This window comes from Mycteria americana, chromosome 3, assembly GCF_035582795.1.
Source record: "Mycteria americana isolate JAX WOST 10 ecotype Jacksonville Zoo and Gardens chromosome 3, USCA_MyAme_1.0, whole genome shotgun sequence".
Lineage (NCBI taxonomy): Eukaryota > Metazoa > Chordata > Aves > Ciconiiformes > Ciconiidae > Mycteria > Mycteria americana.
In genome coordinates this window covers 92802048-92827360 of record NC_134367.1, presented here as the reverse complement: position 1 = coordinate 92827360, position 25313 = coordinate 92802048, and the positions used below count along the sequence as shown (strand labels likewise).

At 37.4% G+C, this 25313-nt stretch overlaps 1 protein-coding gene across 1 annotated transcript; it reads left to right on the top strand.

Moving 5' to 3' along the window:
* The first annotated feature begins 989 nt into the window (after nucleotides 1-989).
* NLRC4 (NLR family CARD domain containing 4) lies at nucleotides 990-17393 on the top strand. Its single transcript, XM_075496105.1, is given in 20 exon segments — nucleotides 990-2080; nucleotides 2567-2664; nucleotides 5811-5868; nucleotides 7464-7642; nucleotides 7644-7707; nucleotides 8090-8491; nucleotides 8494-8646; nucleotides 8649-8934; nucleotides 8936-8966; nucleotides 8968-9442; nucleotides 9445-9595; nucleotides 9597-9630; nucleotides 9632-10094; nucleotides 12391-12479; nucleotides 13259-13339; nucleotides 13341-13434; nucleotides 15567-15659; nucleotides 15998-16021; nucleotides 16024-16164; nucleotides 17077-17393. Coding segments are annotated over 18 exon segments (3078 nt in total). The 5' UTR covers nucleotides 990-2080; nucleotides 2567-2664; nucleotides 5811-5867.
* The last annotated feature ends 7920 nt before the right edge of the window (nucleotides 17394-25313 follow it).

The window sequence follows — 25313 nt, the reverse complement described above, 5'->3', positions numbered from 1 at the left end:
CTTATATTAAATTTTACTTTACACATAGAACTAATTAAATGCCATGAGGTATAAATATGAATGTATTTTAAATTGAAAAAGTTATGGGATGAGATTTATGGGTTTGATTTGGAGAAGGAACCTCCTTTCTCATATATATTCCATTAAAGGAAATCACTGTGAGTTCCATCTCAAATAATTTTGAACAAGTAAAAGCCAATCTGATTTTTATGGAGAGAACATGAATGGAAAGTTCCTACTTTGCCATATCCAAAGATAACTGAAGTTTGCATTTATATCAAATATAACCTGGGTTCAGGTTCTCTGTGGACATTTTACAGTGATTATCAGTTTCCTTGCAGCAGCAGAAAAAGTCACCTATAATTGTATGTAACCTATTTTTTTAATTGAAAACTGTCTTGATAATACAAAACGGCCATACAGATATTTGTATAATTTGATTTCCCCTTTAAAAAGTTGAGTAATCAAGACATCTGGTAAGAGTAACTCATTTTCTTAACTATTATGTGGAACTTGTTTGTTACAATACTTTTGCAAAAGGCTTCCTTCCATTTCTGATGTCTCTTCCGCTTTACGCTGTTACAACCAGCCTGTCAGAGTTCAAGGAGCTTTTGGATAATGCTTTTAGTCATATGTTTTATTTGTAGGTAGTCCTGCGAGGAGGAGGGAGTTGGACTCGATCATCCTTATGGGTCCCTTCCAACTCGAGATATTCTATGATTCTATTTACCTATGCTGTTGTGATTGTGCTGTTCCCTGTTGTTACCAGGGTTTCTTCAATGCTTCTGGAAGCTGTGCCCTCCATAGGATGCCAGACACATCTGTTATTGGACAAATTTAGAATCATGGAATCATAGAATCATTTAGGTTGGAAAAGACCCTTAAGATCATCAAGTCCAACTGTTAACCCAACACTGCCAACTCTGCCACTAAACCATGTCCCTAAGCACCACATTACACATCTTTTAAATACCTCCAGGGATGGTGACTCAACCACTTCACTGGGCAGCCTGTTCCAATGCTTGATAACCCTTTTGGTGAAGAAATTTCTCCTAATATCCAATCTAAACCTCCCCTGGTGCAACTTGAGGCTGTTTCCTCTTGTCCCATGGCTTGTTACTTGGGAGAAGAGACCGACCCCCACCTCTCTACAACCTCCTTTCAGGTAGTTGTAGAGAGCGATAAGGTCTCCCCTCAGCCTCCTTTTCTCCAGGCTAAACAACCCCAGTTCCCTCAGCTGCTCCTCATCAGACTTCTGCTCCAGACCCTTCACCAGCTTCGTTGCCTTTCTTTGGACACGCTCCAGCACCTCAATGTCTCTCTTGTAGTGGGGGGCCCAAAAGTGAACACAGTATTTGAGGTGTGGCCAAGTACAGGGGGACAATCACTTCCCTAGTCCTGCTGGCCACACTATTTCTGCTACAAGCCAGGATGTTCCTGGCTGCCTTGGCCACCTGGGCACACTGCTGGCTCATATTCAGCTGGCTCTTGACCAGCACCCCCTGTCCTTCTCTGCTGGGCAGCTTTCCAGCCACTCTTCCCCAAGCCTGTAGCATTGCATGGGCTTGTTGTGACCCAAGTGCGGAACCTCATACAATTGGCCTCGGCCCATCAATCCAGCCTGTCCAGATCCCTCTGTAGAGCCTAGGCTCCTTTAGGCTCCTTTCTTTGTTTGGGTTTTGTTTGTTTTTCTGTTTGCTTGTTTTTTTTTTTTTCCTTTTTATTTAACTACATATAGGGCTGACAACAAAGAATGCCATGTCAAGGAATTGCTTGCACTTAAGGCAAACCTTTCACTTGCTCCATTGTAATTCTTACTTACTGAAGTAGGGTCTCAAAACCTTTAAGGAGTTCGGTACCTGTTTCCTAACAAGACCAGCAACATATGCTGCTAGAACAAGACTTGGGGGTATGTGGGACAAAAGTAGTGTACCTCTTGATAAACATGAGGAGGAGCTCTCAGGGCACTGTAAAAGGGTGGGAGGAGACAAAAGAGAAAGCGATGAAGTCTCACACTGGATCAGCTTTGAGGAGGCAACTTGGGACAATGATAATTAATGACAGAATATTATGCAATAAGGTGAGTCACAAATGCACATTTTATTAATGTGCCAAACAGGAGCAGTGACAACTGAAATTGCATAGTATGCTGGGTGACTAGTTCTTTCTCTCCTCATTTCATGGCTTCATGCACTGGACCCAATGCTATGCATGTGCTGTATGATTTTCTAAGTGCAACTGAAATACATGTAGGTTGATGTGAAGCAGAAGACAATTTTGTGACACTGCTAAGAATGCCCAGCAAAGAAGAGATCTTGTTTGCTATCTGGAAATATTTTCCATACTTTCTCATTGTCTATGGTTCTGACTATAATCTCTGTATGAACTTACTGTATGTAATCTCTGTATGAACTTACTTCTCTGTATGAACTTACTCTGCAAGTAAGTAATTCTATTTCTCTGCTTTCAAGAGATGATTTGTAAAGACATTCGTTATCATTCACTATCTTCTTTTTAAACACCATTTTGACAGAAGGAAACTTGTTTTAATTATTTCTTTCCCTAGGGACTTTTTGACCAGCTGAGCTCCAAATGGAATTTCACACAGAAGAGACGCTGAAGGAGACAGGCAGTTTCTTCCCATGGTTACCTAAAATAAGAACAGTGAGTAGATTTTCAAGAGTTGCTCCTCCTGATGCCCTGTCATACAAGAGCAGTGAAGGATCGAGAAACACATCTGATCCCGGCAGTCTGGATTTTTCTCAACATTTGTTCAAACATTAAGATTTTGGCTGTCCTCCCCCTCCTTTCAGCCCCCTTCCCTTCCCATTCAGGCTCTGCAAGTGAGCAACCCGTTGTCCCTTGCCTGGGCGGTGCCAGCGGAGGGCACTCTAGCACTGCTTTTGCCAGATCAGACTTTGTCCAGGGTTTCAGTTCGGGGTGGTATTCTGGAAAAAAGTGTTCAAAACCAGTTGAGTAACCTGTTTCACCCAGATGCTGCTACTAGATTTCTCAGCATTTTATGCATTTTCCCTTTCTGTGCACTTTAGAAATGACCTTCATTAAGGCCCAGACGACACGTAAAAATGTGAGCAATCATAAATTGCTCCAGTTGGTCTGCTGAAGTTTAGGCTGTCTTGTAGCTCTTTGCGCATAACCACCCTTCCATGTATCTTAACTGTTTGCAAGTGCTGGCTTCACTCCTACTACAAGTGGGACAATTTGCTTGCGCTCTGGCTTACTGTGTAGTAGTCAGGGAACGGAAAAAGGGAAAGGAAATCTTTAAAAAGGCTGTAGAAAGCTGTGCTGCATACAAATGCCTTGTCGGACAGCCACAAATATAATCTATCTGCAAATGGTTATATTAGCAAGGGCTCCTGTTTAATTTTAATTTTAGAAGTACAGGACTCATGCAGTATGTGAATTTACTAGAACACTTTGTAATATTTACTGTGTGAAAAGGAAGTCTGAATCATTGATGTTAAAGAGTCATCTTCCGATTTCTTGGGGGAAGTCTGGAGCCAGCTGCAGTGACAAGGAAAGTAGGCAGAGTTGCTGGGGAGTTTTATTCCTCATGTTTCAGAGCAGTATCAGATTAGGCTAATCTTTATGCTGATAGTATAAATCATCCACTTTGAAATGGCTTGTGCATTTGCATCTAGGGTTGTTAGACCCTCTCTTTGGCCCTGCCTCGCTATATCTAGTTGCTTGAGTCAGCGCTGCTCTAATTAGTGAGGAAAGCCCTGAGCCCTAGCTTCTTGGAACAGCAAGACTCCATGGTTTAGTCCAGATATCAGAGTCCTGCAGTGAACATCTCACTCATGAATTAAAGTTACTATCTTTCAATGAAACCATTAAAGAGTGAATGAAGTAAATGCATCATAGATACACTCATTTCTACTGGTAGTGGAAATATTTAATAACTTGACCATTAACCCTGGACTGAAGGCTAGGTTTTTGATAACCGCTGTATTGTAAAATTTCAAATAGTTATGAACTGGAACTTGATTTACATCAAGAAACAGTTCCATATGTTTCTGGCAAGAGGAAGGTATTGCACAACATACTCTTCAAGCAAACAAGAGGTTAAGTAATTGTACAAGGAGGAAACTTGCAGAGAAGGAACCTACAGATAATATGAAGTCAGTTTTTGACAAGCACTATGACACTTTACTGCTTACTGAGTCTTTTTAAGAGCATGCTGATGTGGGTAAACTGCTTTCTTTCTTACCACTACCTTACTTCTTGAATACTTTTAAAGAAGAAAGTTCCGAGGTGTTTTATCTTAATTTTGCTATGATTTTTTTTTCTTAAGAAACCTGACATGCCTTTGGCAGTGGGGAATTTGCAACTATTTATTTTAACTCTTTCTTTAAACAAAAAAGAAAAGCCTGTGTGCATTTGCTTAGAAAAACTATTATAAAAGTTGTAATATTTCAGGTGATACTTTTTACAGGAGCAAGTTCAAATTAGTCTTTCAGCACTGTAAAGCCAGAATAGTTTTCCAGAACTTATTGACTAAGTAGTAATCTAGTATACTAGCAATTATTATTAATTGCTACTAGCGATTAACACACTATTTAGTGTGCTACAAACTATGAGATTATTACTAAGTAAAGCTGGTAATACTGGAGACTATTGTAGATTCTAGAAGCTTTAGAATATTTAAGTTGCGGCTTAGAGAGGGTTAATGTCAATAGGCCCTGCTTCTACACTTGATACTTGAGTATACTAAGGATTTAAAAAAAAAGCTTGTCTAAGCAAACAGTATTTTTCCTTCAGTATATTGTTAAGTTACTCTTAAAAATCATGGTTTTGCTTACATGAGGATAGTGATTAACATTTACAAATGAGAGCTGGGGGTTAAAATTGATAGCTCTGTGAAAATATCTGCTCAATGTTCAATAAAAGCAAATGGAAGGAATTGTCAGAAAATGGAGAATGAAAGAGAGAACATTATTGTGGCACTGCATCCATCCATAAAGCCATATGGCATCTTAATACCATGGTCTGCTCTAGCATTCCATCTCAAAAAGAATAGAATGGAAATGGAAAAGATCCCAAGGAGTGGAACATCTTACAGAAGGCACTGCTGAAGATGGGATACTGAGCTAAATGAACCTTTAATTTGACACCCTCTAGATATTACCACAAATGTACTTTATTTTCTCAGTTGTATCTATTAAATGTAAGTGATTTTATTTAAGGTACCTTTATTTAGTTTTATGTAATGAATACATGGAATTTAAATGTTGGTTTTATACGCTATTACCTTAATTACCATTTCAATCCAAATGTATCTTTGTATCATTCAAAGTAAAAACAAATAAATGAGTAATGTATGCCTCATGCACTATCCTTAATGATAAAAATGTAAAAAATAAGAATCTGCATATATATATACATATAACACTATGAAACTATGTGAAACATGAACTGAAACAATGTGAAAAATGAACTGTATCTTTCTGGTTGTCAAAAATAATGACCAAATTTACTTTAAAGGTTATATTTTAATGATTATGCTGGTCTATGAGAATGATCTGTTTCTTAGAAATTAAAGCACAGAAGATTAAAACCACTTGCTTAACTCAATATTTCCTGTGTATTGATTTGAAACATGCTTATAAGTTTCAGATACATATATAAGATATCAAATCAAAGTAATTGTAGTCAATTTGCCTAGAGAGAATATTGTTATATCTGACCAGTTTTGTATCAGCATTTCACGAAAGGTAATTTTTTTCTGGTCTAAGAAAATGACAGTAATATCTGGAGGGTTCAATCTTTTGATTTGTTTTGTTTTTCAGTCTGGATATTAGATTCACTGTTCCACAGTTCAAGCATTTAAACTTTCAGTCTGAACAAGTAAGATTTATAAACTACAATTTCTTTGTATTTAATGTTAGATGTAAATAGTAATTAAAAAATCAAATAACCTTAAAAAGAAAATGTCTTTTCAAAACACAATACATTATAATTGCTATATTTATGTTCTAGCTATATAATATGGCTATTTATTAACATTGTAAAAATTCTTGCTCTAAAACATTTTTTAAAGGTAGCCTTTACAGAGAATTTTTGTTAAAAATATCTATTTCAACATATTACAGTTAGAAAATTTTGGATTAATAATTTTTTTTGACAAAATATTTTTCTGAACTGTATATTTCTCATGTTAGTGATCTTATAGTAATTTCTATGGTTTATTCCAAAATATTGCAGATAATTTCAGACTTGTAAAGACCACCTTCTCCCTTTCCCCCACAATTACACAGAAGCTTAAGTTTTATAAAATTATCCCTGAAAAGGTCTTATTTACTGTAGTATTCAAGGTCTAAAAAACTTAGAGGAATGATAGTCCAGTTTTATTTTGACAGGTGCAGGTAAATCAATGCTCCCAACATTTATTTTAAAATTCCACACAATGAAATTGCAAATTTGCAAAAAATGTAAAATTCTCAAAATGCAGCTCTTTCTGGAGAGACACTTGTGGCACATACACATCTTCCCACAAAAGACATTCCCATGACTACCCTAGTTATTACTATTATATCTCAAACCTCTCCTGGATTTTGTGGAAGGAAAGAGAACAGAGCTGCCCAACGGAAATGGGGCTGTCCCTAATGACTCCAATTTACCAACATCAGGCCAGAGCCCCACCTCATTCCTATCACGTCTTTCTTTTATCTCCTTACTAGGTACACAGTGCTGTTACCTACCTTCAACTAGCTATTCAAAAATAATTTTGGCCAGATATAGACACTTCTTGGCTAGCTTGGAAGCTGAGAATCTGTGCATTTCTCCAAGCTACACACAGATAAATATCATATATATATATTCCTTCTGGTTAGGAGTGCTTGCATGCCCCGACACTGATTCTTAGCCATCTCAACCACAGAGTACAGAAGCCTGTTTGGGGATGTTTTCATCTTGGGATGTGTTCAGGACTGCCTCTGAGCTTGGGCATTAAGTGTAACTCGTTTGAATTTTTTAATCTTAAAATGAGTGTAATAATGCTTAAGTACTTCATACAGGTTTTGTTTGAAGAATCAAATTATATTTGTCATGACCTGCATGAACCTGCCAAGATTTTCAAATGCAGATCCAGAAATATGAACCCGTATTTAGACATATCAGTAATTTTCAAAAGCAATTTCCATTGAAACTTTTAATAAGTTTCTGCGATGCTGGCCAACATCGCAGACCCATCATGTGACTTTCATACCCATACCGATACATTCCATACTGCATCTTTTTTTACCAGAAACCTCCTATCCATTCACAGAAACTTGTATAAACTTTTCTACATTCCTACTAAGATCTCACCATTTCCTGAATACTATTTGTACCTGTGTAGATATTAGCACCACAAAAGTGGGATTGAATACTGAAGGACAGTTTATGTGTTAGCTACTGTATGAGCTAGACTTATTCTAAGAAATTGAATTCTCTCTTCTCAGTGGAATTTATAGAAAGCAACAGAGTACATCTCTTTCAGAGAATGGGAATGATCACTGTCAAGCAAATAGCAGATGACCTTTTGGCCTGCAATGTCATGTCTTGTGAAGAAGTGAATACCATTGCCTGTGAAAAGGTTGAACAAGAAGCCTCAAGAATGATGATTTACATGATTCATGCTTTTGAATAAAGGTTCAGAAACCTGCAGTAATTTGGTTCTTAATGTCTCTTAATACTCTCTTTCATATATATATAAATGCTGTCTTTCCATATTAAAACCTTATTACATAAAAAACTCATACTCTCATCACACATTTGCACATATAAACTTTCATATGCTTGTATGCAAGCTTACATTTTTGGAATCCAATGCACAAATAGGGTAAGTCCAAAAGGCCCTCAAATAAGGAATTAAGTGGAGCCAGAGTGGTATCTGCAGACTCTATGAATCTTCTGCACAAGGAGTAACTACAGCCCTTATCAATTAAGTCTCGCCTAGACAGTGGACAATAAATACATCTCATGCCTCTTGCTTACCACTATTTCATTGATTTAGCAAGTACGTTCAAACAGTTCTTCCAAAAGTAATGAAATTTTAATTGACAAACACATTGACTATTTAATTCACTGATACAAGATCTGTTTGCCTTAGGTACTACCGGGCAAGTGGAACAAGATAAATTAAACGACTTGATTCAGGATTTAAAATATGTGTATCTGTCTTCAACTTTTCAAAAATATCATCCTCTGGGTAGTGATATTGACATCATTTTTGATTTGGGAACTGCCTATACTAACATCTTGCTGTGGAAAAAAGGTATACATAATAGCAGGAAAGGGCAGCTGACGCTAAATGTCCTTCTGGAGGAATTGAAAAATCCCTGCATTATAGAAGGAGAAGCTGGCAAAGGAAAAATAACTCTTCTAAAAAGAATTGGTGTACTCTGGGCTTCTGATAATTGCTCCTCTTCGAAAAGTTTCCAATTTGTTTTCTTTATCAGCCTGACTAGCACAAGAGGTGGAATATATGAGACTGTGATCAGCTTCTTTTTGAACAATACCCCATCTGAAAACAAGCTTTCATGAAAATGCTACTAGCACAAAGAGAAAGGGTTCTTTTCCTGTTAGATGGATATGATGAATTCAAACCCCAAAACTGTCGTCCAGAGATAGAAGCAATGATTAGAGAAACCACAAATTCAAGAACATGGTCATTATTGCTACCAGGACTGAGTCTATCTATAAAATCAGACAGTTTGGGTCACTGGTTGCTGAAACAGGAGATCTATCGGAGAAGAGCTGCAAGAAACTCATTAAAAATGTCTTGACAAATAAGCTGGCTGATGGTCTGTTAAACCAGCTTAAAGAGGCCACTTCCATGAAGAACCTTATGAAGACTCCACCCTTTGTCATCATTGCTTGTGCCATCCAAATAGGTGAAAGTAATTTTCATCCAAGCACCCAGACTCTACTTTACTTTGTATAACTTGATGGTGCAAAAAAACCAGGTACAAAACAAAAGAAATAACAGAAAATCATGTTATGCTGAGCATAAATCATTGTGGAGACTTAGCTTTAGATGGAATATTTGATCAAAGATTTGATTTTCAGTCTGAGGATTTAGCTGACGTAAAAGAAGAAGTCCTGCTAGCTTCAGGTCTTCTGAATAAATACACAGCTCAAAGACTAAGGCCAACATATAGATTCCTTCATAAATCATTTCAGGAATACACTGCAGTCAGAAAACTTTGCAAACTACTGACATTCTGCCAAGAAGCAGAGGTGAAGAAAGGGGATAGTTATCTACAGAAAATAAATACTACTTCAGATATTACTAATACTTATTTCAATTTGCTCCTCTACACTTGTGGATCCTCTCTAGATGCCACTAGAATAATTTTGGACTTACTGAAAAGAATTGATCAGCATAGAGATACTTCTCAACTGTTTTCATTAAAGAATCTGGCTTTGGAAAGCGAATACACAAAAAATCAGAAAATATAACAGAAAAGGAAGATTTAAATAAAACTGACAAGGATATTTTTGCAGACTGTGTCATTAATTTCTTTTATGAAAGTTCCTCAAAATTAGCATTAAGCAGAGATTTTGAAGAGGTTTTTTGTGATAAAAGTATTTAATACTCAAGATATCCCAATTTATTTCTCTGATTTTTTTTTTATACTTACCAAATTGTGTTAGTGTACTAGGACTCATTAAGTTAGATCTGTTTGGAAATTACTCACCAAGTAAGGAAATAGATGATGAGAATGTGGAAGAACTTCAAATCAGTTCACTTAAAACTTACATTGCTGAAAAGGCTGTCTCCTTATTCTTCAACTGGAACCAGAGTCTCAGATCTTTAGAAATTACACTGCAAGATTTCAACAAGCTAAAGAAGTGTGATATTAAATATCTGGGCAAAATACGTTGCTCTGCTGCAAGCCTCAAGCTGCACATCAGCAATAGTGCTGGTATCACAGGAACATTGAATGAAGTTCTTGAAACCTGTAAAAACTTACAAGATCTTACTGTGGAGTCCACACCTCTTACTGTGGAAGATGAGCAACAGATGACAGCAATGACAAAGCTGAAAACCTTACATGTAAGAGATCTGCAAAGTGAAAATCTAGAAGGTACAGTATTTACTGGCAGTAAATGAGCTCTTTTAGATAAATGTGGATGAGAAGCTAAAACGAAGGGGCTCATGGCTGTCTTGTATATGGAAGATGCCTGGTTTCGATCAGTTTGAGAAATGTTGTATTGCTAGAATGCAATTCTATATTCATGGTGAAAGTGACTGCAGTCTACTCAGTTATGTACATTTACTTATGTTATTTAGTTGTGTAAGTCGGGTCTGGCCTTTGAATTCCTGTAAGTTGCCATTTCATTATATTCTTGGTTCTTGCTACACAAAGGCCTTTGAATTCTTGTAAGCTGTCATTCCATCATATTCTTGGTTCTTGGTACACAATATATTAAAAAATCTGGGTTTTAATAAAATACTAGATGGGAGAAAAATTTTAACAACTTTGGTGCAATAATCCACAGTAAATGAGATAATGTCTATACACTAGCTAAACTTTATAAGTGCCATGGGATACAGCATACCATCACTTTAACTCAGTTTTCACAACAGATGCATATGTTTTTGGCAACCAAATGAGAGTATTGTAGCCTAATCTAGACCTTGTAACATTGGACAGAAATTTTCCCTCATTACTTCCTACATCCCTGACATAATTCCTGGGTAAGCATCTTTTTTAAAGAAGTCTAGTTCTGATGTTAATACCTAATATGATGGAAAATCTGCAGTATCTTTTGATAAGTCATTCCAATAATTAATTAAATGCTTCTAGCTTGAATAATTGTTTTCTCTTAAAATTACAATGGCATAATAAAGAAGAGTGTAGTAACTATAGTATAGTATGATCCAGACATACCTGAGTGAAGGATTCTGCAAGTAGGATGAGGGACATGTATTTCCTTATGTTGTGAATTGCGCACATACAGGATCCTTACACACTACTGTTAGAGCAGGGCACTAATGGAGGATGGGTGCATCTGCTGCTGCACTCTGCTCTGAGCTTTTCATCATTCAAGCTGTCCGTGAATGTATCTTGTCTTGAGAAACGTACACAAGTACTGATGATACCAAATCTCAGAGACAGGTTATCATGAGTCAGCAAAGAACTCTTGCAGTGATAAAGACTAAGCACATAGTGGACTGCATTAGCACTAGGGTACCTGGGGAAGTGGTTATTCCCTTCTATTCTGCGCTCTTGCAGCTGATCTGGAGTATTATGTGCAGTTTCAGGCTGCCCAGTATAAAAGAGATAGTAACAATCTGGTTAGAGTCCAATGGAGGGCCACTAACATGGCCAGGGAGCCACTAACATGGCCAGGGGAAACTAATTGCAGTCTTCCATTACCTTAAGGGTGTTCTAGAAAAGATGGAGCTTTTCACAGGTGCACAACTAAAGGGCAAGAGCCAACAATTTCAAGTTTGTAACAAGGGAAGTTCCAGTTGGACATAAACTGTTTTTTACCAGGAGGGTGGTCACTGCAACAGGGATCTGGAGGTCATTTAATCACTATCCTTGGAGATTTTCAAAACTCCACTGGACAAGGCTCTGAGCAACCTCATCTAACTTTAAAATCAGCCCTGCTTTGAGCAGGAAATTGAACTAGATGACCTCAGAAGTCCTAACCTGAATTTTTTGATCATTTTATGACGTATAATCTCAAGATCGATTATTCTGGAACTACATATTAAATAAAAAAAATTCTCTTTCCTGTGTGCATACATATGCCAAGATTGTTAGTGAGAACAGCGTAAGAATATAGTAACAACAGCCATACTGATTCAGAGGAAGAGTTTATCTGCCTTGGTTCATTGTCTCCAATAGCACCTATAAGTGGATGTCTAAGGAAGAGCAAGAACAATGCAAAAATCTGTAATACTTTCTTCTTAATAATCTCACAGGCTCTGTTTTAAACTCAGAGCAGTTTCCTGTGCTTGATTTGTTTGTTCAGTGCTCTCCCCAAAGGGTCCTGCTAGTACTTGTCTGTCTTTGCTTTGAACCCATGTAAACTTATTGCATCTGCAGCATCCTTTGGCAAAGGGTGTGAAGGACTATGTCCTTAATGTTTGTTTTGGACTAGTTTCAACTGGTGGCCTCTTGTTCTTGTACTGGAAGAAAAAAACTGAACAGTCAGTCTCTACCCAACCTTTTCCATGCACTCATTATTTTGTAGACCTCTGTCATATTCTCCCTAGGTCATCCCTTTTAGACGTTCGTATTTTCACACAAAACTATTATTTACTTTTCAGAAGAACCTAGTATCACTGAGGTGTATCTGTTCTACAAATGAACTTGTTCCTGTATTAAATTAAGATACTGTATACATCTACGGGGGTTTTTTTGGCAGGTGGACTTACTGATGGAATAAAGACATTTGTGAATGCTGAAGGGCTTGTACTTGACAACATAAGTATAGATGAAGGTGATGCAAAAAAAAAAAAAAAGGTAATTTCCTCTCTCCTATTTCACACTGTAAGCAAGTACATAGCGCTGAGAATGTGAATGTTTTAACAAGTTGGTCTGAAGTTTGTACACTATTAGGTCTTGAAAATCCTATAGCCTAATTTAAAGAAGTAATTTCTTATAGATTTGCATTGAAGTCTTGATATGTTCTGTATCCTGATTGCCACAAAGTATTAGAGTGTTCCTTTCAAGTTAGTAATGTATACTGTAATCAAACAGATCTAACACACTGATCCCAGGACTGGCTAATCTGCATGAACTGCAAGTCAGGAGGTTGCAAAGGTGATATAGTTCCTTTCCCTGACCTATTGCTGACTTTCTGCAAGGTCAGTCACTGGATACCAAGGTTGAAAAGTTTGAATAATGTTTGCGAGGGCCACACAACCCAGTAACTGAAATGGAGATGGCAATCCATATGTCTACCCATCCTCTCTTTGATGGCATGGTAAAAGAATGTTTCTCCTGGATTTGTTCCACAAGAAGATCACATTTGATCTTCTATGAGTTACTTTCTCAGCTGAGGGGCAGTTTATATTGATTACATGATACAATAGCTGAACAAGAGGCTGTGTTTATCTTTTTTTTTTGCAAACAAAACTTATAATGTATTGCATGGCGTGAAAATATAGATAGTTGTAGTACGCCAGGCAGTAAACATCTAATTCTGTCTAGCCGTTTGCTGCGATCAAGACATTATAAACATACCAAAACAGTTCACCTAGCAATGTGACCTTTTTTTTTCCATTCCATTCATAGCTAAAGGTATCAGAAATTTGAGAAAGCTATGCTTATTATACATGAATTATTTGACAGTTATTGGGGATGGTATGACCTTACCTTGTAAGATCAGTCTCTGATGAACTAAGTGAACTTGAAGAAATCCAACTAGTCAACTGCTGTATCTCCAGTGATGCTGTGGATATTCTAGGTAAGAATAGTAATAGTAACTTTACAAACTGAATATGTGTGTTTTGAAAATCAAAACATAATTCTGTAACAGAAGAAAAAAGCATATAAGGATAAAATCAGAAACATTTAGGTTTACAATGAGTATCAGTTAGCAGAGATGTAAAATGCAGTAAGGAAAGTTTTTATAAAGATTTTATGTAAATCCTAACTATAAAGGTTATATAAAAGAGAAAGATAAACTATTGCATAGCTCTGTAAAGAAACAAAATAGGAAAGCAAATAATGGATGATGCAAGTAAAACTAGTTTTCAAAGTTGTTTTTGTTTCAATCAATCATTGCCAAAAAGATTCATTCTGATCAGGTACCTACTCAAATAATTTTAACAAGGTCACAGCAGTACAAATAAGGATAAATAAAAATTATTTAACTAAAACACATGAACTCAGCTTAGCAGAACTTAGGGAAATTCACAATTAAGTATGTAAGGAACAAGCTGAAAGAATCATTGAACCATAGACAACTGTCCCTGAAAATTTGTGGAGACAGGAAAGTGGAAAATCCAGTATCTTTCCCTTGAAAGGAAGAAATCATAGACAAGCCAACCTCACTTTGATACCAAGAAAAATTCTGAGACAGATTATCACACAAACATTTTGTAAGCTCTTAAATTACAGAGATAAAAGGTAGTGTGAACAAATCACATCAAACCTTTCCAGGGAACAGGGTAATAAGATTGTGAAATGATAAATCTGGATCTGTCATAACGCAAATTAGGTTTTTAACACTATCCTATACAACATCCTTAACAAGAAGCTAATGAAATGTGCGTAAATAAAATGGGTGCACAACTGGTTGAAAAAATGCTTTCAAAGAGTTATCACGAATGTTTCACTAAATGAGAGAACATTCTGATACAATCAGTTAAGTCCTTCCTTGTTCTAAACAATATTTTAATTGATGGCTTAAATAACAGAATGGAGGATATGCTTATACAATTTCAGATGATACTGAGCTTAGAAGGCTTACAAGCCCTGTTGGAATGCAAAACCATAAATAAAATTGGATGCATTTAAGAGGTGGTCCAAAAACAATGGTAGGGAATTCAGTATAGACAGATGTGAAGGGCTGTAGCTGGGAATGAGACATCAATTTCATGAATATAAAATGGAGATTAACCTGTGTAGCAGGAAAGAATTAGAGCTCTTCTGTGGAAGACTGGAAATACTATGCTGTTGCAAAAAACATGTGCTGGTGAGTCCTGAGCAACAAATCTGTGCTCAGCCTCGGTATTATAATTAAGAAAGGTATAGAGAAATCGAGAGAGAGAACCAAGAACAGCTAGAGGTTATGAAAATGTGACTTACGAGGAATGGTTTAGTTTTGATTGAGAGAGAAGTCTGAAAAAGAGATGATAATTTTTTAATGTTCTTTAAACATTTCTACAAAGAGATGATAATCAACCATCTTTTTCTCCACTGGGAGAAGAAAGTAGCTAAATTCGCAACAAAGAATATTTAGATTGGATATTGGCAGAAACTTTCTAAAGCCAGGAAGGCAAAATAGCACCTAGGGAGAATATGAAAAATTTCAAAGAGCAAAATAGATAAATATGTATCATGAATGGTTTAGGCTTATCAATATCCTGCCCCATTACAGATCCTTAGACTCTCAGGTCCCATCTAGTCCCACTCTTCTACAACTCTCTGATCCTGTAAAATATATATTTTTATATCATAATTAAAAAACTTGACAGCTTTGTGAAGCAGGAGGTTGAAGTCTCCAGGGCTTAAACCACTAAAGAATATCCCATGTATTCAGACAGCTTTCCCCTGCTTCTGTGTTGCAAAGACGTCTTAAAGTTGTCTCATCACCACTGAAGATTCATTTTGCCACCAGAGTATAAATTATGCAGAACCATTACTCCAGCTCTTGTGGCTGGCCACGTCCTTCATTTTATTAATTCCTGGAGACACAATTAACAATGAGAGAGCACAGTTTGCATCAGACGTCAGAAAAGTAAGAAAAAACCTGGAGGCTATTAAAAATCTTGTCTTGCTGTTCATTAAAAAACAAAGCTAAGAAAGGTGCAAAAGAAGACAAGTCATGCTGCACTGAAAACATAGGTAACAAGCTTTTTTTTTCTCCCGTAGCTCAGAATCTTTGTAATTTGCCAAAACTGAATGTACTTGATTCGTTGGAAAATTACTTGGAAAAGAAAGGAAAAGACGCTATCCACAGACTTGGTAAGTCAGAAGATTTCTTTAGATAAATCATTTAACTGGGGAATGAGCTTCAATTCTAGGACTTATCCAGATAGAAATTCAAGAATTCTTTCCTCTTTTATTTTAAGTAGGATATAACTGGTATCCTGAAGCATTTCCTCTCAGTCATTGGAAAGTTTTTAGAAGTGAGGAATATTGTATGCAATTGGCTGCTCTGTCTTTGCTATCAAAGCAACAGTCTTGGAATCTTTAACCTACCAGTATTTTCTTCACTGTTGAAATGTGATTTGGTTTAACTTTTAAAAGTGATTTTACAGTTAACTGTTCTAACCAAAAAAGTTACACTTATTTTCATTTAATGGATGGCTTAAATGTCCTACCTGGATGAAAGTGCTGATGCTTCCCTGGGGAGATGATGTAAAGGTTTGCCTAACAAAATTATTAGAACTACTGGAAACAATGCCACAGCTGACAAAACTTGAATTGAGGAAATGGAGCCTAACTGATGTGGAGGTCAGAATTCTAGGTAAGTAAAGGTACTGTGGATGAGCAAAAGAAGAAGGACAAAAACCAGAAAAACTCAAAACCAGTTCAGGAAACCCCGCAACTTTTAATAGTGTAAATGAAATAGCATCAAGTCTGGGTAGGAGATATATATATATAAAATTAGATGAGCCAAATAATGAACACATTTCTACTCAACGAGGACCATTTTTTACTGCATAAGTAGTGCAAGGAAGACTGCAGGCAAATGGAGATTCCTGGTGAAGAATCTCCTTGAGAGGGAATCTTTTCTGATTGATGGATTGATTATCTCCTCCATAAATATGACAGGAATACAAGTGGACTCTTCTTACATCAAATCTTCCACTAACATAATGTCTGTTATGAAACATATGTCAATAATAGAGTTAAAAAAGGCAAATACTAGTATAACTTTTATCAAGGTAGATAGGTGAAGATCAGGGAGTTATAAAAACTACCTGGATTTACACCACTCACACCTTCTGAGGATACAGTAGAACTGAAATGTCAAAATGAATGAGAATTTTCACGAGCCTGATTTTGCAGTGCTTTTGTGTGAGTGATCATGAGCAGCAGTCTATAGGCCCATTTAAGCTAATGACCCCTCTGTAATTAAAAGTATCCTGTTGTATGCAACATACTGCAGGTTAAGTTTTAACAAGGAAGAAAAGTCTAGATATAAAAAAAATTGTGATCTGTGGCTGCTATATTTTGCATTCTTCATTCTAAATAAGAAAAAAAGTAGTATGCAAACACACGTTTAAATCCTTTTCTATTAAGGGTGGTATATTTTTAAGCATGGAAGTTCAACTGAATTCAGTAAGATTAAATTCTTCAATATCCTGAACAGGAATCATTCTCTTCATTAGGGCTTGAAGCAAAAATAAGTACATAAATAAACATATGTTCACAGGCAATTTTTTTGAGAAAGAACACCTGGAGAACCTTTAGCACTTGGACTTGGCAATGAATTGTGTGACAAGCAATGGCTGGCTTTCCTTCATGCAGCCACTGATCTCTCTCAAGAAGCTGCTATCTGTAGATTTCAGCAGTGAACAAGACTGGGTGCCTGCATCACTGTTAGTCTGCAAATTAAGTCAGGTACTAACCACACTGAATTATTTAAAGGAGATTAAAGTGACCGGATGGAAGTTAGATTGCCATGATCTTGGACTTATTAATGGTGCAAAAGTAAACTGCAGAAAACAATGTCAGCTAGTGCATTCTTAAACAGAACGAGCTTTCCCAGTGGACATTCACTTACAATCTTTCATATTTGAGAAATGCTCTTCTCTATAACCGCACATTGAATGAGCAGTTCTAGGGTTATTTGGTTCTTCTGGTCTGCTAGTGAGACAGGAGTGAGAATAGTACCACATCCTCTTCTGGGAGAAACAGGTCAAAAGAAAGTAAGAGAGAGATCACCTTGCATTAGCCCCAGATCCTGCAACCTGTAATGCCTCTCAGTCTTTAAATGGTTTCAAGGAGTGTTTCAAGGAGTGTTCACTTTATCTGTGTGTGCTTTCTATGAGCTTATTTTTATTAGCTTTGAAGTTTAACTGTGTAGATTAGGGAATGCTCTTAATAAAAAGGTAACAAAGGCTGCAACTTGATGGATAATAGGTAGGTGTTTTACTAGGTTTTTTTTTCAGTTAGATAGTATTGTTGTCTGACCTAGCACAGAACAACTTTTCCTACTGGCAGGGCAATTCTAGTATAGTTACATCTCTACAATACACTACGGGAAAACTTATTGCAGAGACAGAATATGCCAGTGAAAAGTTAGATCTCTAAAATAACAACAGTATGATTAGAGCATATTAGCTCTACAAAAGAGGGCATGGTCACACAAGTGACCATGAATTAAACAGTTATGTAAACATTCTGCAGTTATTAGCCACAAACAAATTCTTACTCCACTGCAAAACACCCGATAGCTTATCTCAAGTGACTGTTACCATCTTTAATCTACCACCATTTTGGCTTGTAAAAAGAAGTCAGCATTTATTGCTTTCTTTCACAGTAAGCTACCTCACATTTAACGTGTGGTAAGAGTTTACACGTGGACATTATAACAAAGTTGCAGGTGTGCTCTTAAGTTCATACTGTGGCCCACCTTACAGGAAGTTGGTTGTTTTCTGATACCCTTAGTTCCTGGTGTAGGCAAGCCAGAATGCAGTCTCCAGGCCCTCATAGTCCACAAATATCCCAGGAGAGAACCGTGTACACAAGGCAGCTCCAAACACAGCAAAAGAAAACAGAGGAGTCACTTGGCCACTTCTGTAAAAAGCGGTGGCCAACCAAAGACAGCAGACTCTTGTTTCCAGTCTGCCACTGGAATGAAAGGACAGGAGCACCAGTCAGAGCTGCTGTTTCACTTCTCTAGGCAGTGTTGAACCATGGGTGCTTGTACTTCATGAACCCATTAACTCTGTGTTATCTCCTCATAAGCACTTGTACTTGTGAGTTCTGTTTTGTGCCAGAGAGTGCTTCAAAGCTGCTTCATTCGTCTCCCTGTGCCCTGCCAGTAAAAAGAAATACAGCATTTTCCCTGTAGTTAGGATCCTTCAAAGGCATGATCCCAATTCAGCAAAGCACTGAATTCAGTGAAAATGCTTGTTATCTCTATTGACAAAATCTGACACGGGCTAGAAAATACTTTTTTTTCCAAGCAGCAAAACCCTATATATAGGGTTTATTCAGTCAAATATATAGACTGAAAACAGTCAAATATATAGACTGAAAACTGAATAAAAAATAGAAAAATGGATTTAAAATTACTAGGGTGCATCTGTGAAAACAGACACATGGGTTTCTGTAGTAAATACTTGTTTTTTATTTTGACACAGAAAGGAGATCTCAAAATAATACAGTTTAAAGAAGATAGATAGTCTCATCAACATTTATGAATTTCAACCCTTTCAATTGCTTAGTTACTTAGCAGAGCAACTTGGTGCTTCAAAGCTCTATTTCAGATTGGTCAAAATGTGAAAGAATAACCAAGCGCTTGGTAACCTGTGCATCCCTCTTCCCACAGCTGTATTTGGTTTCTTTCCTTCCTACTCCCTCAGCAGACTACACTTCTCACCAAAGACTGTAGTTAATGTTGTTTGCAGTAGAAACAATGAAAAGTTGAATAAATTGGAGAGACCATTTTTGTTCTTCCTATTCCTTTGTTTACTCTTTATCACTGGCACCTGATGCTGCAGACCCAGGCAAATTTCTTGCCCTCCACAGCTTTGTTCTGTAAGAAAAAACAAGTGGAAAAGCACACTCTCTATTTTCTGGTGGATACTGAATTGCAACATACTGAGTGTTCTTGTCTTGAGAGGTATAAATCCACTCTGACAGTTAAGACATATGATACAAAACCAAAGAGCTCTATTAGGCCTCATCATTAATGTACTAGCATGTGGTAAGTTGTTTGAATCAACCAACATATCTCCAAAGGACTGCAGTTTCCATTTAAAAGTAGTTGTGAAATCAGATCTAGAAAGCAGCTGATGGAAAAGGTATTGCTGAACCAGAAGAAGAAAGTGTGGGTAATCCAGGCAGGTGGCCTTGTAAGAACAAGATCTTGGAGAGATAGTGGTAAAAATTCAGTCCTGGAGCTTGAATGGAGATGGGTGATCCTTTTTTGAGGATGATTGCAATTAAGGCATCTTAGGGAGAAACTTAGGGAGCAAACCAGGAGCTCGGACAAGATGCTGAGAAATCAGAATGACTGAGAAAATATTTACTTTGTACTCCAGGTGGCTGTGCAGTCTTGTTGCCAGTTGGCATCTCGGACATAATAGGACCACACTGGAAACCTGAGCTATAGAGCAGGCAGATTGGGTAAGGCCTAGAGAGAAAATAAGAGCTAGATAAGGGCTTATGTCTGATGCTGTGCCAAAAACCGAAGGACTATGTGAGTACTGAGGCAATCACCTTCCTAGAGCTATAAATGGGATATATAAAGTTTTTCAGTGGAGAAAGAGAAGGGAGAAGAGAACTAAAAAGCAAGTCCGTGAAGTCACAAAAATGAACAAATTATGTTGCTCAGATAGCTGGGGACAAATCTGTACAAGTCTGATTTGACAGTACTATCAAATTGAACTGGTGACTTCACTTGTTTTTAGGCTCTCATGCTATTCAGCCTTACTCTTCCAGTCTGAAGACCCTTCTGTTTTCTATGAAAAAATTAACAAAACCATTCATAATTTAATTATTGTAATTAAAGGACTATTCTCTTCTTTCCAATGTGTTGTGTTGTCTTTTATCCCAGAGTGTCATGTTTCCAGAGAGAGTGCTTTGCATTGGCAGCCCTCACTTTGTGCTGATGTAAGTAAATACGTACAGTGCATAGCAATGGAAAATCAGGCGCTAGAAGTGTGGAAGATTATGTTGTGTAGAGAACTGGAGTGTGTTCCATGCCTTGTGAGATCAGAAACAAGTGCCATTAACTCTAGTCCTTGGAGGAATCCTTTACTTTTGGTAAATAGTGGAAAAGTCTTTGTTAGAACTGCTGATGGGGGGGGGGAGCAAGCAGCTGAACAGCAATGTTTTAACCACTTTCAAAAATGGGTAACTGAGCCTTTGGAAGACAGTTCTAAAGAGGAATCAGTTGTAGCCTGTGGATGGTCTCAATCCTACTAGAAGAAAGGCATAAGAAGACCAGACCCCAGCTGTTCCATGGTGGAGTCAGTGAATAAACCTACATTTTGGTGTGCTCTTTTCTCACTAAACCAGCACATTTCAGTACTTCTACAAAATATTTTAAAAGTGAAAAATTAACCAGCAGTGTCCTCCCCTCCATCCTATAAAGCAAAGCAGCCTGAGACATATATAAATCTGTTTTTTCACATTCCCTCAGTTGCTTTCCCCAGTTTTCATCCACAATATCTTGGATCTTATTCTTTTATACTTTGTATGTGCTTGTAGTAAGCACAGTAGCGCTGCCTGTAAACATGAACAATTTTAGGTTTGTTTTTACAGTCTATCCCCTTCCTTCCTAAAGGCCTGATGATTAACAAGCTGAGTTATAATGCTATTGCTACACATTCACAACTTCAGGATAAAAACACACTGATGAGATACTTAAAATGTCAAAACATAGACATATAGAAAGCAGGAAACTGCACCCTACAGAAGATCATTGTTTGTTGTTACAATACTGTATAGTGTATGCTTTCAATGATTTATGAAAGATCATTTAATCTGCCTTCCCAGCCCTCTGGATCTGAATTAGTCTCCTGATAGCTCTGATTAACTTGGCCCCCTTCAGTCATATAATGCTGTTTTTGCTTGTAGATAAGCAGCTTTTGGTTCGTTGTATTTGGACTGTTTCCCACAAGTGGTATAAATGTGTCCTTAATGCTTCTTACAAGTTTGTTAATAAGATTAGAAGGATGATTGTAATATTTGTTGATTACTATCCAGTATACTGCTAATCCATTATGGTGGTGAGGAAAGGGAAGTACACACCATGGATTTGAACATAATCTCAAACAGTAGCACTTCTTAACTTTCAGCAGCTTATGTATTTTATTGTGCTCATTGCTAATTAAAATTCTTACACAGAAAGCTTGCTTCACCCTAGGCTTGACCTGCCTCATATGATGCACTGAGGTGGCAATTTCCTTGAATTAGGGTAGTTTGGGCATGTGACAAGTATTCTCTGATCACCTTCCTTATTGTGAGTCTCTAATAACTAGCTAGCACGCAAGAAGAGCATTAACGTCCTTATTGTGTTAGTTCTCTTGTGTGAAAACATAATGGGTTCCAGTGTGGAAGGAAAATAAGATTGGGACTATTTCTCACTGTAGAGATTCCTTCACATATGGCAAGCAATCCTTTAAATTTACTACTCTGCATTTGCTTTCCTTTTCTCCTTTAACTTTACTCTTTTCTACTCCTGTTCCTTTTTTCCTGTGAATCTTCCCTGACATCCTTTTTTTATACAAAGAGATTTTTAACAAAATGTATTTAACTAAATTTTGACTGGGATATAGGAATGATCATGTTACTTTTGTGGGAGCTGTAACTGCTCAAATTCTTTCAAGACTGGGACCTCAAAAATTAGCTTGAGATTTGGATCAAATGTTGCCACCTGCCAAAAGGCAGAAAATAACAATACGAATAGATTTGTCAGTGTTAAAACTCAGAAAATTTTCTCCAAATTACAAAAATATAATAGCGAAAACAGCAAAGAGTTGTTCCTCTTCAAGCTCGTGAATATCCCAGTATCCAGAGAGAAATCTCATTGATCTGGAGACACTTGCAGAAACCTAGCTACTTCTAGGCCTTCTTCATGGCACACGGATGTTTCAGGAGCTCTACTCACAATCCCTTAGGTCCTCTACTCAAAATTACCCCAGACCACTTCCAATTGAAGGTCTGAAGGTACGAATGTGGAGCACACCTGGCTCAGCGCTGCTAGTAGCAATAGTGTCTTACGGGAAAACTCTGGCAGGAGCTCATGCACTCAGGGCAAGAGGGCATGTTAGGTCACAGATAAGCCTAAAAAAGACCTAAACAACCCCTGTTCTCAACACTATATTAGAAGATGAGAGTGAACTTGCATGATTGGTAGGAAGCAAACCTTTTCCAGCACTACATGAAAAGAAGTAAGGGTGACTAGGAGGTTTTTCTGCAGGCTTTAGGACAAAACCAAGTATTTCATTAAAGCCACAGCCTGGAAAATGAGTCAGTATGCTAATACACCACAACAGTCAGGGTTACACTGTTGTAGCATATTAGTCAACTCATAAGCATATATATTCCCCAACCTTGAGGGATTTTCACTGGCATATTTGCAAAAGCATAATCATCTTGGCCAACACTCATAGGCAGTTATGCTCCACTGATGTCACTGGGAGTTTCTCTGGTATCTTCAGTGGAGCCTGGGCTTTGCTGCTCCTTCGCTTCCCCTGACTCTTGAACGTGCATGGGCTCATCTTTTGCACTGTACTAATGCTAGTCTGTGCCTGGCACAGAATCGCCCTTAAACTATTGTACTCCTTCTGCTGACCATAAGAACATAAGAATAACCTCTGTGAATTTTCAGCAAAGATTAAACAAAAATTTCAGATTGAAGGGAAATTAATTACTGAGTCGCTGCTCTACAAAACCAATCAATGACTCTACTGCTGCTAGATTAGAAATCAGGAATCACCCCTCAATATTCACTTCATTTCAAGCAGGAAACTTTTTATTTATATCAAAATGATGCAAGAGCAATTTGTTTTTTAATTAAACCTGGCACCAAGTTTCCATTTTGAAGCATGACCTGGCTCCTACAAAAAATCCACAATAAAATTTCAGTCTGCACTTTACAGGTAGAGGAAAGCCAGCTTTGTTCTTGAAAATATTAAGTGGTCTTCACATGTTGTCAACTGTAAGAGCAAATTTGCTAGCCAAAATGCTGAATAAAGATGGAATAGCAAACTGAATGTAAACCATCCCATCTCCTGCCCTAAAGACAAAATAGAGAATATTTCCCCTACAGACTTGATTAGCAAAAGTTTTGTGACAAATGAAAACAGTTAATTATTTGAATTGTACTTGAGCCAATATGATTTTATTTAGCAAAGGCTCTAAGAAAACATTATAGTAAGTTCATGTTGCTGTGGGAAGTTGAAAGAATCCAGAAGTGTCATGTTTTCTTTTCTTAAAGGAATTTTTCAGAAGAAAGTGCAAAATATAACCTAAAAAGATGGGGACTTGCGACATTTTTATTATTCTTTGCTTAGTATGATTAGTGCTGTGTATTTCTATTTTATTTTAGTTTAGGAGCTTCAATAAAATATATAAAATAGAAACAGATACTGACTCACGTTTCTTTCAATGAATGAATAGCATACGCTGGAACTTTTCTGACCCTGGAATGCATATGAGCTAGTTAATGCTCTGATCCAGTGCTCCAAATAAATTATGGGTCAGTCTAATATATTTATTAGGAACCACTAGGTGTCACTGTGTGTCTACAAATGCAGCTAAAATGGGCTTGATTTATTAAGGAAACACATGCAGATCAGTTGCAGATAATACATTCCGTTATTGTGTCTTTTTATGGAACTTTCAGGTTGCTTATTCTCCCGTGTATACAAAACTCTTAAGAAACCCCAAGTGCTGTGGACTGAGCAGCCAATGATCAGAAAAACAGCAGCCAACTAGGAGGTAACCCTAGGAAAAAGAGAGAATCCTTCATTTGCTTTGTATGCAATCTGCAGTTGTGATTGCTGACACTAGCACGGGTGTAGTTCATTTTGTATTTCTTTGTTTGCAATGCGTTGGCTACAAAAAATAATGGCTACCACACATTTTGTCCAACCTCTGCAAGTATTGTATTATTTAAGCCTCATACGTTATTGCAGTTAGAGGCCATTCTCCTTTAAAAGATTCATGGTAGCTATAAATATCAACTTCAACTTGAAATTCAGTCTGTAAACAACATGTACTCTAGAAGGAAGTTCTTTCTTCAGTGAATATTTTAAAAAGATTGATTGTGGCACAGAATAGCTCAAAACTCTGGTTTCTAACCCTCTCTTTCACCAACAGCTTTCCCTCCGACCGAGGAAGCAAAGGCCAGGATGACTTTTAGGCTCTGGACAGACCATTGTACATATTATGCCCCCCAAATACTTCTCCAACTATTTAGGTTTCACAAGAAAGAGCGTAGTTGTCAGTGAGGGTTACTGTGCCCCGCTCACAGGGATGGCAAAACTATCCTCACCAGCACCAGCCCAGCCTGGAGATGAGCTGTGCTGAGCTCCTGCCAGCAAGGGCTGAGGTGTTGTTGCAGGACTGACAGTGGGTAGAGCAGAGGCAGAAAGAGGTGCTGCTGTCCGAGGAAGAAGGAACCTGGATCCTGATACTTTAAAGTTCTCACTGGAGAGTCCAAGCATGTGAGTGGCCTCCCACAGTCTTTTTTCATACGATTCTGCCATGTATTGTTGTAATGAGCTGCACATATGCAAGGCTCAGAAGAAATAGATAGTGATACTCTCCTGGCATCTGTGGACTTAACACCAGCATGAGCAGAAAGTGTTAAGACTGGTGGGTTCTCCTGAAGATATGAGATGCAACATTTCTTTAGCCTTGCTCCTATGGTTACCACAGAGCAAGGACAGAAAGTGCTAGTGAAGTGCTTTTTTATTTAGGGTCAAA